The sequence below is a fragment of the Hyperolius riggenbachi genome, chromosome 1, assembly GCF_040937935.1.
Source record: "Hyperolius riggenbachi isolate aHypRig1 chromosome 1, aHypRig1.pri, whole genome shotgun sequence".
NCBI classification, from domain to species: domain Eukaryota; kingdom Metazoa; phylum Chordata; class Amphibia; order Anura; family Hyperoliidae; genus Hyperolius; species Hyperolius riggenbachi.
This window is the reverse complement of record NC_090646.1, coordinates 24,623,153-24,640,322: the sequence shown is the minus strand read 5'-3', so window position 1 is coordinate 24,640,322 and position 17,170 is coordinate 24,623,153. Positions and strand designations below refer to the sequence as shown.

At 43.0% G+C, this 17,170-nt stretch overlaps 1 protein-coding gene across 1 annotated transcript; it reads right to left on the bottom strand.

Moving 5' to 3' along the window:
* Positions 1–9,130: 9,130 nt before the first annotated feature.
* Positions 9,131–14,171, bottom strand: LOC137527633 (vomeronasal type-2 receptor 26-like). Its single transcript, XM_068248740.1, has 2 exons — positions 14,039–14,171; positions 9,131–10,032 (listed from the first exon to the last, which is right to left on the bottom strand). Exons 1-2 carry the CDS (start codon positions 14,169–14,171, stop codon positions 9,131–9,133), a joined length of 1,035 nt encoding a protein of 344 aa, XP_068104841.1.
* Between the last annotated feature and the right edge of the window lie 2,999 nt (positions 14,172–17,170).

Here is a 17,170-nt window from a genome sequence, read left to right as displayed (position 1 = left end):
TGGTAACAGCAGCATATTTCTGGCAGCACTACAGGAAAATTACTTGACTCAAATGGTAACGGAACCAACTAGGGGGAATGCGTTACTGGATCTGATCATTTCTAATAGACCAGATAATGTATCAAATGTGCAGGTTCAAGAACATTTGGGAAATAGTGATCACAACATGATAACGTTTGATCTGGTAACTGATAGGCCACGGGGCAGCGGAACCACTAAAACTATGAATTTTAGAAAAGCAAAGTGCAATCAAATTAGGCAGGCACTAAGTTTGGTGAACTGGGATAATGTACTACAAGGGGAGGACACTGAAGGGAAATGGCAAGCTTTTAAACTTATACTCAATCAATATTGTAGTATGTATATCCCATACGGAAGCAAAATATCTAGGAATAAAAAAAGGCCTCTATGGATGAATAGAAAGGTTAAAGATAAAATGAAGAGGAAAAAAAAAACCTATAAGGTCCTAAAACAGGAGGGGACCGAGGCTGCACTAAGCAATTATAAGGAGTGCAATAAAAATTGTAAAAAAGAAATTAGGCTGGCAAAGATTGAAGCGGAAAAACAAATCTAACCCAAAAAAGTTTTACAAGTACATCAACTCTTAAAAGAGAAGTGTTGACTGTATAGGACTCCTAAAGGATGAGGGTGGGAACTCAATGGTGGATGACCAAGGTAAGGCAGAGTTATTAAATGCTTTCTTTTCTTCTGTCTTCACAAAAGAAACAGCACTGTTGAAAATTACAGAGGCAGAAGAGTCTCAATCTTCTAACTGTAATATTAAATACTTAATGCAGGAAGAAGTGAAGGCAAGACTAAATAAATTAAAAATAGACAAGGCACCTGGCCCGGATGGCATGCATCCTCGGGTCCTAAGGGAATTAAGTTCAGTTATAGATAAACCCCTTTATCTTATCTTTTGTGACTCTCTTTCAACTGGCAGAGTCCCAGTAGATTGGCGTACAGCCCACGTTTTCCCATTATTTCAAGAGACACTGAAGCGAAAAAAAAAATTATGATATTATGATTTGTATGTGTAGTACAGCTAAGAAATAAAACATTAAGATCAGATACATCAGTCTAATGGTTTCCAGTACAGGAAGAGTTAAGAAACTCGAGTTGTTATCTCTATGCAAACAAGCCATTAAGCTCTCCGACTAAGTCTTAGTCCTGGAGAGGGCTGTTATCTGACTTTTATTATCTCAACTGTTCCTGGACTATTTACTTTTCCTCTGCTAGAGGAGAGGTCATTACTTCACAGACTGCTCTGAAAGACTCCTTTTGAATGCTGAGTGTTGTGTAATCTGCACATATTATAGAATGATGCAATGTTAGAAAAAACACTATATACCTGAAAATAAAAGTATGAGAATATTTTCTTTGCTGCTAATCTTCTAGTAATTATTCATAGTACACAACCAATTCACTATATCATATTTTTTTTTGCTTCAGTGTCTCTTTAAGAAGGGCAAGAAATCAGATTCAGGAAATTATAGACCTGTAACCTTAACATCAGTTGTATGCAAACTATTTGAGGGGTTACTAAGAGATACTATACATGACTTCATACTAGAAAATAATCTTATTTCTCAGCATCAACATGGGTTTCCTAAAGACAGGTCCTGTTTGACTAGCATGCTCATCTTTTATGAGGTAGTGAATGCTAATATGGATATTGGGAATGCTGTAGATGTGATATACTTGGACTTTGCAAAGGCCTTCGACACTGTTCCCCACAAAAGTCTGGTGCAAAAGTTGAGGTTACAAGGACTAGGGAAGAGTATGTGTGCATGGATAAGGAACTGGCTAATGGACAGAAAACAAAGAGATGTGGTCAATGGATCATACTCAAAATGGGAGACTGTTAGCAGTGGGGTACCACAGGGGTCTGTTCTGGGTCCAGTGCTCTTCAATTTATTTATTAATGACCTAGTAGATGCAGTAGTGAGCAATGTTGCTATTTTTGCAGATGATACAAAATTGTGCGGAATCATCAACTCTCAGGAAGATAGTGTCATATTGCAACAGGATCTGGATAAGATGGCTATATGGGCACATACATGGTAGATGAAATTCAATGTTGAAAAATGTAAAGTAATGCATTTTGGACGTACCAATGGTCTAGCACCATACAAAATAACTGGGATACAGTTGGGGACATCAAACTTGGAGAAGGACTCATCGACAACAAGTTAAATAATCGTACTCAATGCCAAGCAGCTGTAGCTAAAGCTAAAAAAAATTGGGATGCATTAAAAGGGAAATAAAAACTTGAGATGCTAGCATAATATTGCCCCTGTTTAACTCTCTAGTAAGGCCACGTCTGGAATATGGAATTCAGTTCTGGGCACCACATTACAAAAAAGATATTGCAGTTTTAGAGCAGGTGCAGAGACGAGCAACAAAATTGATACGTGGGATAGAAGGTCTCGCTTACCAAGAAAGGTTAGATAAACTGGTTTTATTTAGTCTAGAGAAAAGACGCCTTAGAGGGGATCTAATTAACATGTATAAATACATCAGAGGGCAATATGATAGCTTGGCGGATGAGCTTTTTGTCCCTAGGCCTTCTCAAAGGACTAGAGGACATGATCTGCGCATGGAGGAAAAACGTTTTAGCCATTTATTTATGAAAGGGTTCCTTACAGTAAGAGTTATTAAGATGTGGAATGCATTTCCACAGGAAGTTGTTATGGCAAACTCTATACCTGCATTTCAAGGGGGCTTAGATGCTTTCCTTGCGTTGAAAGACATCCATGGCTACAATTACTAGGTTATGCCTAATGATGTTGATCCAGGGATTTTATCTGATTGCCACCTGGAGTCGGGAAGGAATTTTTCCCTTTAGAGGCTAATTGGACCATGCCTTGTAAGGGTTTTTTCGCCTTCCTCTGGATCAACAGGGATATGTGAGGGAGCAGGCTGGTGTTGTACTTTATACTGGTTAAACTCGATGGACGTATGTCTTTTTTCAACCAAAATAACTATGTAACTATGTAACACTACATGCTGAAGCCAGCCTAGCATGTACCATTATGATCAATACAAGAGAAAAATTAGCTTGCTTAATCCACGGAATTGCACTATATCAAAAGCCAGCTTACATACCGTGGCTGGGAATTGAACCCAGGCTGGGCATTGAACCCAGGTCTCAGTGTGCAGTAGCTAACTCATTTATCCACTATGCCACCAACAACACTACATGCTGAAGCCAGCCTAGCATGTACCATTATGCTCAATCCAAGAGAAAAATTAGCTTGCTTAATCCACGGAATTGCACTATATCAAAAGCCATCTTACATTTTTCTCTTGGATTGAGCATAATGGCACATGCTAGGCTGGCTTCAGCATGTTGTTTTGTTGGTGTCATGGTGGTTAAATGAGCTACCTACTGCACACTGAGACCTGGGTTCAATTCCCAGCCATGGTATGTAAGCTGGCTTTTGATATAGTACAATTCCATGGATTAAGCAAGCTAATTTTTCTCTTGTATTGATCATAATGGTACATGCTAGGCTGGCTTCAGCATGTAGTGTTGTTGGTGGCATAGTGGTTAAATGAGTTACCTACCGCACACTGAGACCTGGGTTCAATTACCAGCCACGGTAACTAAGCTGGCTTTTGATATAGTACAATTCCGTGGATTAAGCAAGCTAATTTTTCTCTTGTATTGATCATAATGGTACATGCTAGGCTGGCTTCAGCATGTAGTGTTGTTGGTGGCATAGTGGTTAAATGAGTTACCTACTGCACACTGAGACCTGGGTTCATTTTCCAGCCACGGAATGTAAGCTGGCTTTTGAAATACTACAATTCCCTGGAAGATGAGATCCTCTTCCCTCTGGGAGGAAGAGTAGGGGGTATAAGGAATAACAATCAGCTAGGAACAAACCTACAAGATCCTAACTAAACTCTCCCTAGCAGAGTCTGTCAGCAGCTACCCTTAACTAATTACTGGAGGCAGACGAGTGAGTTAAACGATTGCAGAACCTTGCCTTTTATAAGGGGGGGGGGGGGTGGGACTCCAAGAGTGAGTGTAGTCTGATTGGTGATAATGTGCCAGCTGACTGTGATGTAGAGGGTAAAAGTTCTGCTCAATGGAGTTTCCGCAAAAGTTCGCCTTCGTCGGCGAACGTGAACCACCTAAAGTTCACCTGAAACCGTTCGCGGGTGAACCGTTCGGGACATCTCTAGCCATCAGCTAGTATACAGTATATATTGTATATATGGTGCCTGATTTGTACAGTTTCACTAAGTTTATTCATAAATTTAATTATTTCAACAATTTTGTGTTTTTGTCTTTTATTATACACGGGATGTCTACAAGACCTTTATTCTGACATATTTTGGTGAGTTATGACTTGGAGGCCTAAAATTCTTGAAAAAAATGTACCACTTTTAGACCCATAAATCCAGAAAGAAATTAAACACCATGGAGGTTTATAAAAAGATTGAGGAGGTATTTTTACACTATTTGAAGTGTTTATTTCTTACAAGGTGTGCTGGAGGACCACTTAAAAAACAGAGGTTGCTTAGCAGAGGAAATTTCCAGAGTGGTTAGGGTGGCCATACACCTTGCATGTGCAGATAGACCCTGAGGCCGGTTTCACACTGTAAACTGGCGGCAGTGATGTGGTGTGTCACTTCCGCTGCACCGCCAGAAACAGTCCTTCAGGGGCATATCTATAACTGCAGGCAGTGGGCATATCTATTACTGCAAGGTGAGAGGAGCGGGGCACACACGCAAGCACTGGGCATATCTATTACTTTCTATTACTGCGGGGAGAGAGGAGTGAGGCAGGGGAACACCAATGCAGACATTACTAGTACTGCGGGGCGAGAGGAGCGGGCGTGGGGCATTAGACGCCCGAGCACTATGCACACCAGGTTTAGTATTTTTGTTCTCTGATTTTTGACCTCTAAACCTAGGTGCATCTTATAGTACGGAAAGTCTAATAGTCTGAAAAATACGGTAAGTAAAGTGGCGGTTTGGAAGAGGAGGGTGCAGGGTTGACAGGACGGGCGAGCCAGCTGCTTCCCGCTACTACACTGCTTGGTCACGTGCTTTTCCAGGTTGAGGGTTATACTTTAGATAAACATGGTCATTTTAAGGAAAAGAGGGATCCTGTAAGCGTTGCTCATAAAGTGGCTCAAATAAAATCTGTTCTAATTAAAGTGACCAGAGAGGTCAATGTAAGCATATTGTTTTACTTACCCGGGGCTTCCTCCTGCCCCATAAGCACAGATACATCCCTCGCCATCCTCCCGCAGCTCGCCGTTTAGCGGCAATTAGCCCCAGTATCTGTCTCAGTGACGCTAGCCGGGATCTTCTGCGCATGCGCAGAAGACTCTGGCTCAGCCAGACTGGAGCCAACGGAGCCAAATACCGGGGCTGATTGAGGATGAACAGAGGCACTCGGGAGGATGGCGAGGGATACATCTATGCTTATGGGGCTGGAGGAAGCCCAGGTAAGTATCAAATCTTTTCTACATTGACCTCCCTGGTTTTCTTTATTTTTTTTTTCTGCACATTCATGTTAGCCAACTCCTTTGTAAACAGATTTTATTATTTATTTTTGGGTATCCACTTTTGTTCCTAATAAGAAGTAAGTGGATGCAGTTGAGATTTGTTTGACATAGGGGCATTTGGGTGAAGATATACAGCATAGTATTTTACCTTTGTTGCTTTTACATGAGTGATATGAGTATTGGGAACTGTTTTCCTTCAATAAATCAAATGACCATTTGAAGCTACACACTGTGTTTCCCTTTGCTGTTTTTGTGTTGTTCTTGTGCTAAATGTGTTTAGCAATCAGAAACAACTGTTATGAACAAGCAAACATAGAGGTAATAATAATGAAAGGTGGAAGTGTTTTTTTTTTCTCACCGCAGTATATTTTATTGAAAATATGTAAAATATAGCAAATGAGAATTTCACTTTTTTAAAAATATCAACTCATTGTTTTCCTATTAATGCTTTTTAACCATAAGTGATTATTACTTTACTAAATTAGAGCTCTTTTGTAATTGCAAAGTCTCCAGACTTGGCTCCTGAGCTAACAAAATCCTACGGTTCTTTTAGCGTAGAAACATGAGATTATTCGAAAGGTCAAATTTCAATCCAGAAGTATAGTGAACCTAACCTTTTCTGTATAATTCTAATTTAGTACAAATTTTAGAAAGGAGACCCCCATTACAGATACCGTCTTTCCCCGAAAATAATACCTCCTCCGAAATTAAGACCTAGCTTATATTTCAAGCAAGCTTGAAATATAATCCATCCTCTGAAAATAAGACCTAGTGGTCCCCCACTTCGCTCCCTCCCTCCCTCTGCAGAGTCGCGAGCGGAGCATTACTAATAAAGCAAAAAAACTCACTGGCTTCCGATGTGCCAGCGTTAACATCTCTTCTCAGCTGGGCCCGGCTTCCTCTCCTTGACAATGGTGGCTCTTGTCATGTGATGCACCCACGTCTCGATGCGTCATTTGATGCGCCTGGACGTGCGTGCATCACATGACAAGAGCCGCCGTTGTCAAGGAGAGGAAGCCAGGCGCTGCTGAGAAGAGTTAACGCTGGCACGTCGGAAGCTGGTGAGTTTTTTTGCTTTATCGGTAATGCTCCGCTTGCGACTCTGCAGAGGGAGGGAATGCCTATACTGGCCTATGGAGGTATTTTACATGCTGGGGGCTGTCGCTGGGGACACATCTGACTGCATGGGGGGCACATCAGACTACAGGGGGGCACATTGACTACAGGGGGGCCACATCTGACTGCATGTTGGGCACATCTGACTGCATGGGGGGACATCAGACTACAGGGGGACACATTGACTACAGGGGGGCCACATCTGACTGCATGGGGGCACATATGACTGCATGGGGGGACATCTGCCTGCATGGGGGGACATCAGACTACAGGGGAAGACATTGACTACAGGGGGGGCACATCTGACTGCATGGGAGGCCACATCTGACTGCATGGGGGGCACATCTGACTGCATGGGGGGACATCAGACTACAGGGGGACACATTGACTACAGGGGGGCCACATCTGACTGCATGGGAGGCACATTTGACTGCATGGGGGGCACATCTGACTGCATGGGGTGACATCTGACTACAGGCGGAGCACATAGAGCACATAGAGTAGTGCCACCCCTCATAATTATAAGCCATCCCCGAAAATAAGACCTGGCACACCTTTTGGGGGGAAAATTAATATAAGACAGTGTCTTATTTTCGGGGAAACACGGTATGTGGACCTGAGAGTCACACCTGGTACACAATCCAGTTTTGATTGGTCAATGTCTGGCTAATAGCAGTTGTTCACAGCGCAGGTATATTCATCTTCAGAAGTATATATCTCCACTCCACCACCTGTATGCACTCAAGGTGCAGATAAAGCAAACAGGGATGCTCTCAGTGGATAGTTTGTTTATTTGTGGATAAAAAAGGGCATAACAGGAGATAATCCACTTAGGACCCTCCCCAGGCATGTAGTGCTTCCCACCCAATGTGGTACTAGAACCTCAGTATACGACCCTGCCACCGTGCTGCCCGCTCTTGTCCCGACTAGTTTCGGCTGCTGCCCTCATCAGGGGATTAAAAAAAAGGTTGATTTTTTTTTGTTTGTTTTTTTTTTTATTATCCCCTGATGATGTTATGCCCTTTTTTATCCCGAAATAAACAAGCTTTACACTATCCACTGAGAGCATCCCTGTTTGCTTTATCTGCACCTTGAGTGCATACAGGTGGTGGAGTGGAGATATACACATTTGAAGAGGAATATACCTGCGCTGTGAACAACTACTATAGCTTTGATCACTTGGATATTAGGATTTATCCTAACACAGCTGCAACCTTATTCCTCATATCGAAGTGGGGCGCCACAGTTTTTACCTTACACAATGTTTGGCTAATGTTATCACTTCCATATAGTATGAGGGCCAATAGACTTTGAAAACTATAAACATGAAAGAGGTAAAAATAGCCAATCAGAGTTGGATAAACTGGATGTGTGTACCAGGCTTTACATGAGGAGGTCTATCAACTGCTTTTCTTTGCTTTCTTTAACAAATAGGGTTTTGTAGATGTGTGTGGTTTCTAGCCAAAGTAAAGAAGATCAGTGTAGCAATGGTGTAACTCCCTGCACAAAAAACTCCACACATAGGCCTTGATTCATAAAAAAAATCTGGTTGTTATAATACCGCATTCAGTATTTTACACTTTTGTGTGCTAATTCATAAACATTTTTACAGTTGCCTTTGAAGTTCGGTAAATTACCAAAGCCCATTGAACGATAACAGCAGAAGTGTGGAGTTATCTCTCTTTTGTTACAAGCTGTTACATGCAGTGAGGACATTACAATAGTAGGAGGCATCCCCGACATCTCTTTAGAATGCACGTTTCGTTATACTGCCTCCGCTCCCTCTGAATCTCTGTCCATTAGTCTTTCTTAACATTTTATTTATTTGCCACAGCTTAGATGATCTTCAAGAGACTTTACATATGTCATACATGATTTTACCCACTAGTTCCTTCACATATTCAAACAGGAACTGAATGGGTTACACTGCTGAAGGGTATCTGTGGAAATGTGTTTTGTTCCGATTCTCTGCTGGCGAATTTTGTCCCGCCGGAAAAGCACTGGGTCCTATCAAAATCCAATTAGGAGACAGAGGCTGTTTCTATTGGCTCCTTGCCTCCCTGCTCCTGTCACTCACAGCGGTCTCTGCTTCTGCGAGTCATGGTTCCCAGCACAGACTCACACAGACTTTGCACACAGAGAGGTTGCGGTAATTATTGTGGGTATTACTGCTTGTTAAAGGCCTTATGAATTGACATTTACTGACATGTTGAGGTAATAACCGCACAAGTCGGTAATTCACCTCACTGCTCGGTAATTTCAGTTTTTCATGCGGTAACAGCCTTTATGAATTGACATTTTCCTAAGTACTCAGTAAAGTCAGCTGTTTTCTGCATTACCACATGCGGTAATGCTTTATGAATCAAGGCTATAGTAAAAGTTTATCTAGCTTGCTTAGTTATGAAATTACTAATTTTATAGAATAGATTTCTAGGCTAAATAAGATACATATCCTCCTGATAATTATAGAGAGTGTCCTTCAGATTCATTTTTTATAACATGGACTCTTTTTGATGTTTAATTCAGGTCTAAAAATAATTATGTAGCATTTTGGGAAAAATATACATCCTAGGAGTCCAGCACTGGAGGCCAGTATGGCAAATATCTCCACAGCCACCATGTATTTCCCTCTGGTGCTCAGATAGGCCGGGATCATGGCAATCCAGACACTGCAGAACACCAGCATGCTGAACGTGATGTACTTGGCCTCATTAAAGATGTCCGGTAATGTCCTCACCATAAAAGCCAGATGAAAACTCACAGCTGCCAGAAACCCCATATAACCCAACACAGAGTAGAAGCCGATATCACACCCTTCATTACACTGAATGATGACCTTACCAGGATAAGAGGACATGTCATACTCCTGATAGGGAGGAGACACTGACAGCCAGACTACACAGATGAAAACTTGGATAGAAGAACATATTGTGACCAAATAATTAGATACTTTTACTGTGATCCATTTTTTAAAGGAACTTCCAGGTTTGGTGGCTTTGAAAGCAATGCAAACAGTGACCGTCTTGGCTAGAACAGAAGAGACAGCAAGAGAGAAGAAAATTCCAAAGGAGACCTGTCTCAGCATGCAGGTTATATCCACAGGACGACCAAGAAACAAGAAGACACAGAGGAAGCTCAGCAGGAGGGAGGTCAGGAGAATGAAGCTCACAGTCCGGTTGTTGGCTTTCACAATTGGAGTCTCCCAGTAACAAATAAAATGACCTAATATTAATAATGTTACGGTTGAAAACAATATCGATGTCAATGAAAATATTAAAGCCAGGGCATCATTATCGTAAGACAGGAACTCAAATATTTTGGAAACACATTTGATGTTCCTCTCATCAGGCCATTCTTTTTCAGGACACTTGAAGCAGCTATCACTATCTGCAATGAAAAGAGAGACACAAATGATATACAGTATGTGTGATACATAAGTAAAGGAAAGCAACACCATTAATTTAATTTTTTTGTTTTGTATGACTGCAAGAATCTTTTTTTAGCTCCTTATGAGAGCTCTTCTTACACATAGGCTTCCACATGGGCTTCCACATGGGCAGCATGGTGGTGTAGTGGTTAGCAGTGGTGCTCATCAGGATTCCGGATATCCGAACTACCCAGATAATCCCAACTTTTTCCACTATCCGAACTTTGAATAGCAATTCGGATAATTTTTGAAATCCGAATAGACTATCCGAGCAAACTCGGATTTCCCATCTGAAATCCGAAATCTGGGTGGATAGTTAGTTCAGATATCCGAGCAGAAGCTAAAATCACCTTCAATGGCAAATCGCTTTCGAAGGGAGAGGGAGAGAGAGAGAGAGAGAGAGAGAGAGAGAGAGAGAGAGAGCACCGAAAGGGATTTTGACCATTTGAAGAGACTCTGGAAGCATTTGAAGCCATTTTCAGGTCACTTTTGGTTCTCTATCTGGATATCCGAATCCGGACGGATATTTTGTTCGTATATCCGAATTTACTCGGATACCAAAAAGTTCGAAATCGGATATCCGATTGGGATCCGGATATCTGGGTATCCGGATCCGGATTAATTCGGATTTTGAAAAGGGGTATCCGAGCACCCCTGGTGGTTAGTGATGTCACTTTGCAGCGCTGGGTCCCTGGTTTGAATCCCATCCAGGATACTATCTGCACAGAGTATGTTTTTCCCGTGTCTGCGTGGGTTTCTGGGAATTCCAGTTTCCTCCCACATACCAAAAACATACAAATAAGTTAAAACTAAACACTATATAACACCAGGGCACTGTCACAAACAACAAGCTGCCAGAGAAAGATAAGTCCAGTCCGTTGCTTCAGAAGGAATGTGTAAAGAAAACAATGGTTCCCGCAGTCTTGGCTGTGAATTTCAGCCCCGTCACTCTTACCAGTCTGGCGTTATGAGCAGAAATACTGCTCAGGAACTGGATCTCAATGCCTTCATCGGGGGCTGTGGGCTGCTAAGCGATAAATCAAGAACCTTTTCAGTAAGTTCATTCTCACTTGTGTGTGTTCAACTCTAAGCACAGTCTGCACCAGGGGCGTCGCTAGCTCCAAAGATCAGTGGCACGTGCCCCGGATCTATTCTGGGGTGCCCCATATGTCCCCCAGGGAATGTTTGCTGTGGTGCCTTAATAGCGGGCATGCTGGGAGCTGTGGTACATGCATCGGGGTATGCTGAGTGCTGTGGTGCCTCTATGTGGGCATGCTAGGTGCTGTGATGCATTAACCTCTTGACGACCAGCTAACGCCGATTGGCGTAAACTGGTCATCTGAAAGTTTCCATGGAAACGGCTGCTCATTCGAGCGGCCTTTCCATGTCTGTTCACGGAGGCTGTCACCGTGAACAGCCGGAGAGCCGCCGATCGCGGCTCGCCAGCAAAATGTAAACAAGTGGGGAAGAAATCCCCGCTGTTTACATCATACGGCGCTGCCGTAAGGCAGATCGGCGATCCCCGGCCTCTGATTGGCCGGGGATCGCCGTCATTTGATAGGCTGAAGCCTATGCTACAATGCGCAGGACGGATATCCGTCCTGCGCAGCTCAGAGGGGAAGGGAGAGGGAGGGAGAAGGATGGAGCGCTGAAAACGCTGCGGAGGGGGGCTGTGAAGAGCCCCCCCCGCAAAGCGCAGAGAGCCGGCGGCGATCAGACCCCCCCAGCAGGACATCCCCCTAGTGAGGAAAAAAGGGGGTAAGTCTGATCGCCCTGGCTAAAACCTGATCTGTGCTGCTGGCTGGAGAGCCTACGCTGGTTAATGGGGGGTATGTTTGGTGCTATGGTGACTCTATGGGGGTTATTGGGTTCTGTGGTGCCTTTAAAAAGGCATTCAGGGAGCTGTGATTTTTGTATGGGGGCATGCTGGGAGTTGTGGTGCCTCAATGGGAGGCCCATGGAAACATGGGAAGGGGTCCACTAGAAGGTCAGGGAATGCTATGGGGGGACTGCCAGATAACCTGGCAGCAGGCCCAGCAGAAAGCCAGACCAGCCAGCACAGAAGCCAGGTAACTCTGACTAGTTATGTTTAAAGGGAACCTAAACTGAGAAGGATGTGGATTTTTCCTTTTAAAATAATACCAGTTGCCTGACTCTTCTGCTGATCCTGTGTCTCTAATCCTTTTAGCCACAGCCCCTGAACAAGCATGCAGATCAGGTGCTCTGACTGAAGTCAGACTGGATTAGCTGCATGCTTGTTTCAGGGTGTGATTCAGCCACTATTGCAGTCACAGAGATCAGCTGGACTGCCAGGCAACTGGTATTGTTTAAGAGGAAACATCCATATTACTCTCAGTTAAGGTTCCCTTTAACTGACACTGATTATTTATGTGATATGCTACAATCTTATTTGTATTCATGGAGAGGGGGATTCATCCAACATTTTGCTGGGCAGGCCTACTTAGACCACTGTTAAGTTCATGTAAATTTGGCTCCACCCATGACCACACCCATATTCTAGTGTGTGGCCAAACCCATTTTCTGACTAGAGTGGCCAAAAGTGCCCCGGATCTCCCAGTATCCTAGCAACACCCCTGGTCTGCACTAGGCTCTCCCCCTCTGCTTGCTGAACACAGGTTGTCCAGCCTGTCTGCAGGGTGACATATGTGGAAGTAGAGGAGCCTGAACTGAGTGGGGTGACTCCTCTAGATGAGAGAGCTGAGTGGTGTCTCAACCATCTCAAACACGACGGCAGCAAGACTAGGGATGCTCATTTGGATTTCAAGGAATTGAAATTTCAAAACTTCCTATCGGAAATCTGAATTTCTGATCGGAACTCGGAAATCGGAAAACGGAAATCAGAAATTAGATTTCTGCAGAAACACTGCATTACTGCAATTCGGTAATTTTAGCCCAATCACAAAACTTGAAATAAATGGACCAATTTAGAGAATGCACTATGGAACTCCCTACCTCCACCCATTAGGGCAGCCCCCTCCTTCATCACCTTCAAGAAGGCCCATAAAACTCACCTTTTCACTCTGGCCTACCACCCCTCACAATTGCTCTAAACCCACAGCTGAACTCTGGTCCCCTACCTCTTGTGTCCTTACCTCTCCCTCTAGATTGTAAGCCTTTCAAAGCCCTCACAATTGCTCTAAACTAGCAGCTGAAGTCTGGTCCCCTACCATTCGTGTACTTACCTCTCCCTCTAGATTGTAAGCCTTTGGGCAGGGTCCTCCTCCTTTTGTGTCCTACCTGATCATGCACCTCCATTTCTGTGCACCCATCCTATGGATCTGAGTGAACCTAACTTGCCTAATCACCATGCTCCCCTGCAGTGACTGACTAAGCATTACCTTGTACTCATACTGTGCTGTGTGATCTGATTTTCTTGTATTCCTGTATTGTCATATTGCTGTTTGTCACCCCTAAATATTGTCTGTAACCTAAATTAATGTCCAGCGCTGCGTAATATGTTGGCGCTTTATAAATACAACAAATAATAATAATAATGCAGAAACAACTCGGAAGTATTTGGCCAATCAGAAATTGCAAAAAATGACAAAAAAACAACAACAACACTACTCGGAAATCGAAAACTGATCGGAAATTGGATATCTGTGGAAACACTGCATTACCACAACTCGGAAATTTTAGCCCAATCACAAAACTCGGAAGCATTGGAGGTATCCGGAGGTATCCGGAATCCGAATCTGGTCGGGTAGCTGAAAAAGTTTGGATTATCTGGGTAACTCGGATATCCGAAATCTTGCTGAGCACCACTGTGCTTTAGATCAGAAGAAACATTATCTCCTTGGAGAAAACTTAGTAGATTGATAGGATATGGTCCTATGGCTATGATGGGGATTGGATTGTTTTGATCATATTATCTAGTAAAGTATTTGTAACCCCTATGTCATGACTCCTACCTGTGGCATTGGACCCTTCTGTCATGACTCCTACCTGTGGCATTGGACACCTCGCCCTCTGAACAATGGGCACAGTCATAGCAGCAGACATGAATGCTTTCAGTAGGAACTTTTCTGGACCCGGGAGGGCATCTGGCATTGCAGCGGGATGCTGGCATCTTGTACATGTCATAAAATATGAATTAAAGATCAAATCAATTGCTAAATATTTAAGGTTATCTTAAATCATTTAATTAAGCTTAGCAAGAATCCCCTCATATATCCCTTGTCAAATCTCTAATCCTACTACTAATATTTTAAACTAGCTGGTCGTCCGGCGTTGCCTGGGTATGTATTTGGCTAGTGTTGGCTCTGCCCACTTTTTCTAATCCTAACACACAATTACTCAATTATTCAATGACCTAGTTTGTGAGCTTTGCAGTCTTTGGCATCGATGATTTGCTTTGAAATTAAATAAATCTAATTGGCTGTGGCTCCACCTCCTTTTCTGAATTTGAACCCCAGTCACCAAAAGGCCAACTGTACCAGGTTTGAGGCTTGTGCCATTAACAGTGCAAGAATGGCAGCAATAAAATATTTCCCCTTGAAAATCAATAGGTGAATTTTGATTGGCATTTATAGGCTCCACCAACTTTTCTGAATATTAACCCCAGTCACCCAGTGACCAACAGGGCCGGATTTCTGGAAAGGCCAGAAAGGCCACGGCCTAGGGCGATAAAATCAGATAAGATAAGAAGGGCGGCAGGACTTGGAGAGAGAAGAGGTCATATGTCAAAGTAAATCATCTCTTCTGGTCCCGCAGCGCAGCCATCCAGCGCCCTGCTCTGCACTAATAGCTGAATTCCAGAGTTCCCCAATCCCTGCATCTCTCTCTCACTTCCTGATGTGTTAAAACAATCAGGATCAATCATAACTGTCACTGATAATCCATTCCTTTTTATGATGGAAATACAGATCGATGTGAGAAATACCAGAGATTTACATTACAAAGCAGATAGAACTAAGTTCCACTGAGTTTTAATGCAGGCATTCCAAAACATCAGTGAGCTCTGCAGTTTCTTCACCTCTTTTACAGCTTTGACACTGACCCGAGCAGTTGTTAATTTATCTAATCCTAATTTATGACTGTTTTTCTTTTTTTTTTCCTAGTAGCAGTGGTCTCTTCTATTCCTTAGTTAACTCTTTCCTGACTCATTTTCTGTCCTCCAGCTCCTACCATCTGAGACTGGAAGAATAAAAATGCTGTTTTCTTCCCTTTCTTTGCTAAACTGTCATTTTTAATGACACCTGAGCAGTGGTGCTCATCCAATATTAGGGTATCCGAACTACCCAGATAATCTGAACTTTTTCCACTATCCGAACTTTGAATAGCAATTCGGATATTTTTTAAAATCTGAATAGCCCTATCTGAGCAAACTCGGATTTCCCATCTGAAAGAGAGAGGGATTTTAAGTCCCCCACAGCATTAAAAAAAACATGATGTTACATGCCTCATTTACCCTGAAAAATGTTTTAAAGGCAATTTAAATAAGCCTTCTTCAGACTTTGTTCCTGTACACTGTCAATATGTTAGAGCACACCACCATATGTACATTCAGCATTCAAAAGAGATTCATAGATGTTTCAGCAAATATAAATAAATGTCATTCAGATGCTTTAAAGTGGAGCTGAACTCTTGCACAGGACAGAAGGAAAACAGAGAATTGTACCATGTATGTATTTCGAGAGCCTGTCTATTTCCCCCTCCTCTGTGTCACACGTTGTAATTTGATCTCTACACTGTGTCACCTGACTGCCACAACAGCTAAGCTCATTTGAAAGCACAGGATGTTAAAAATGTCTGCTACCATAAAAGCAGGAAGTAGACACACTGCAGATTTATTGCAGGATTTGTATCAGCTGTAACAAAGAAATGTTTTTATTTAAAGGTTATGTTGTTGCGTATCTTTTAGAGCAGAGAGGAAGTTCTGAGTTCAGGTCCACTATAATTACAACAGAGCATTTAAAGTGGGGTCTTGACAGGATGTTTGCTACTTACCTGTTCTCTGTTTTGGATGGGCTTCTCTCCACTGCACTGCCCTGCCAGTTGTCACCTATTGGTGGCTCCGACTGCAGCCAGTCGCACAGAGGACAAAGAAGCAGCGCATGCTCTGGCCACTCGCGCTCCCTGTAATTTCTCGCTCCTGCCCAGATGTGCACAGCAACCGAGGCCGGTACAGTGTTATGCATTCTTGACAAGTACCGGTCATACATCAGCGTCATTTCTCAAGTATGCATGCCCAGGACCCTATCGACTGCTGTGCACATCCGGGCAGGAGCGCAAATTACAGGAATTTTTTGTTGAATGGGGGGCAGAGCAGCAGCACAACTGAGATGAGCCCATTCAAACCAATGATCGCTAGTCAGAGTGATGGACAATTTTTTTTTTCTTGGGGGGGGGGGGGGGGGGCGCTTGGTGACAGCAGGCCTAGGGCACTAGAAAGTACAAATCCGGCCCTGGTGACCAACTGTGCAATACTTGAGAACCCTACCATTAAAAGTGTAAGAATGGCTGTAGTTTACATTTTCCCAGTGAAATTTGTATTTGTCTCCACCCACTGATGACCTAGCATTTCCTGGAAATGTACTTGGCTGGTGTTGGCTGTGCCCACTTTTTCTAACCCTAACACACAATTACTCAATGACCAGGTTTGTGAGATTTGTGGTCTTTGGCATGAATAATTTGCATTGAAATGAAACATATCTGATTGGCTGCTTGTGACCCCACCCCTTTTCTGAATTTTTAACCCCAGTCACCCAATGACCAACTGTACCAGGTCTGAGGCTTGTGCCATTAACAGTGCAAGAATGGCAGCAATTAAATATTTCCCTTGAAAATCAATAGGTGAATTTTGATTTTTTTTTGTAGGCTCCACGCACTTTTCTGTATATTAATCCCTGTCACCCAGTGACCAACTGTGCACAGTTTGGTAACCCTACAATTAATAGTGTAAGAATGGCTGCAGTTTAAATTATCCCAGTGAGATTTGTATTTGTCTCCACCAACTGATGACCCGACATTGCCCAGTTATGTATTTTGCTGGTATTCGCTACGGTCACTTTTTCTAACCCTAACACACAATTACTTAATGACCAAGTTTTTAAGCTTTGCAGTCTTTATCATAAA

Bases quoted from the DNA above. Each gene is read 5' to 3' on its own strand.
- LOC137527633 (XM_068248740.1), bottom strand. From the start codon at position 14,171: ATGTACAAGATGCCAGCATCCCGCTGCAATGCCAGATGCCCTCCCGGG. The intron at 10,033-14,038 runs GTAGGAGTCATG...TTTTCATTGCAG, and splicing joins CGAGGTGTCCAATGCCACAG to ATAGTGATAGCTGCTTCAAG.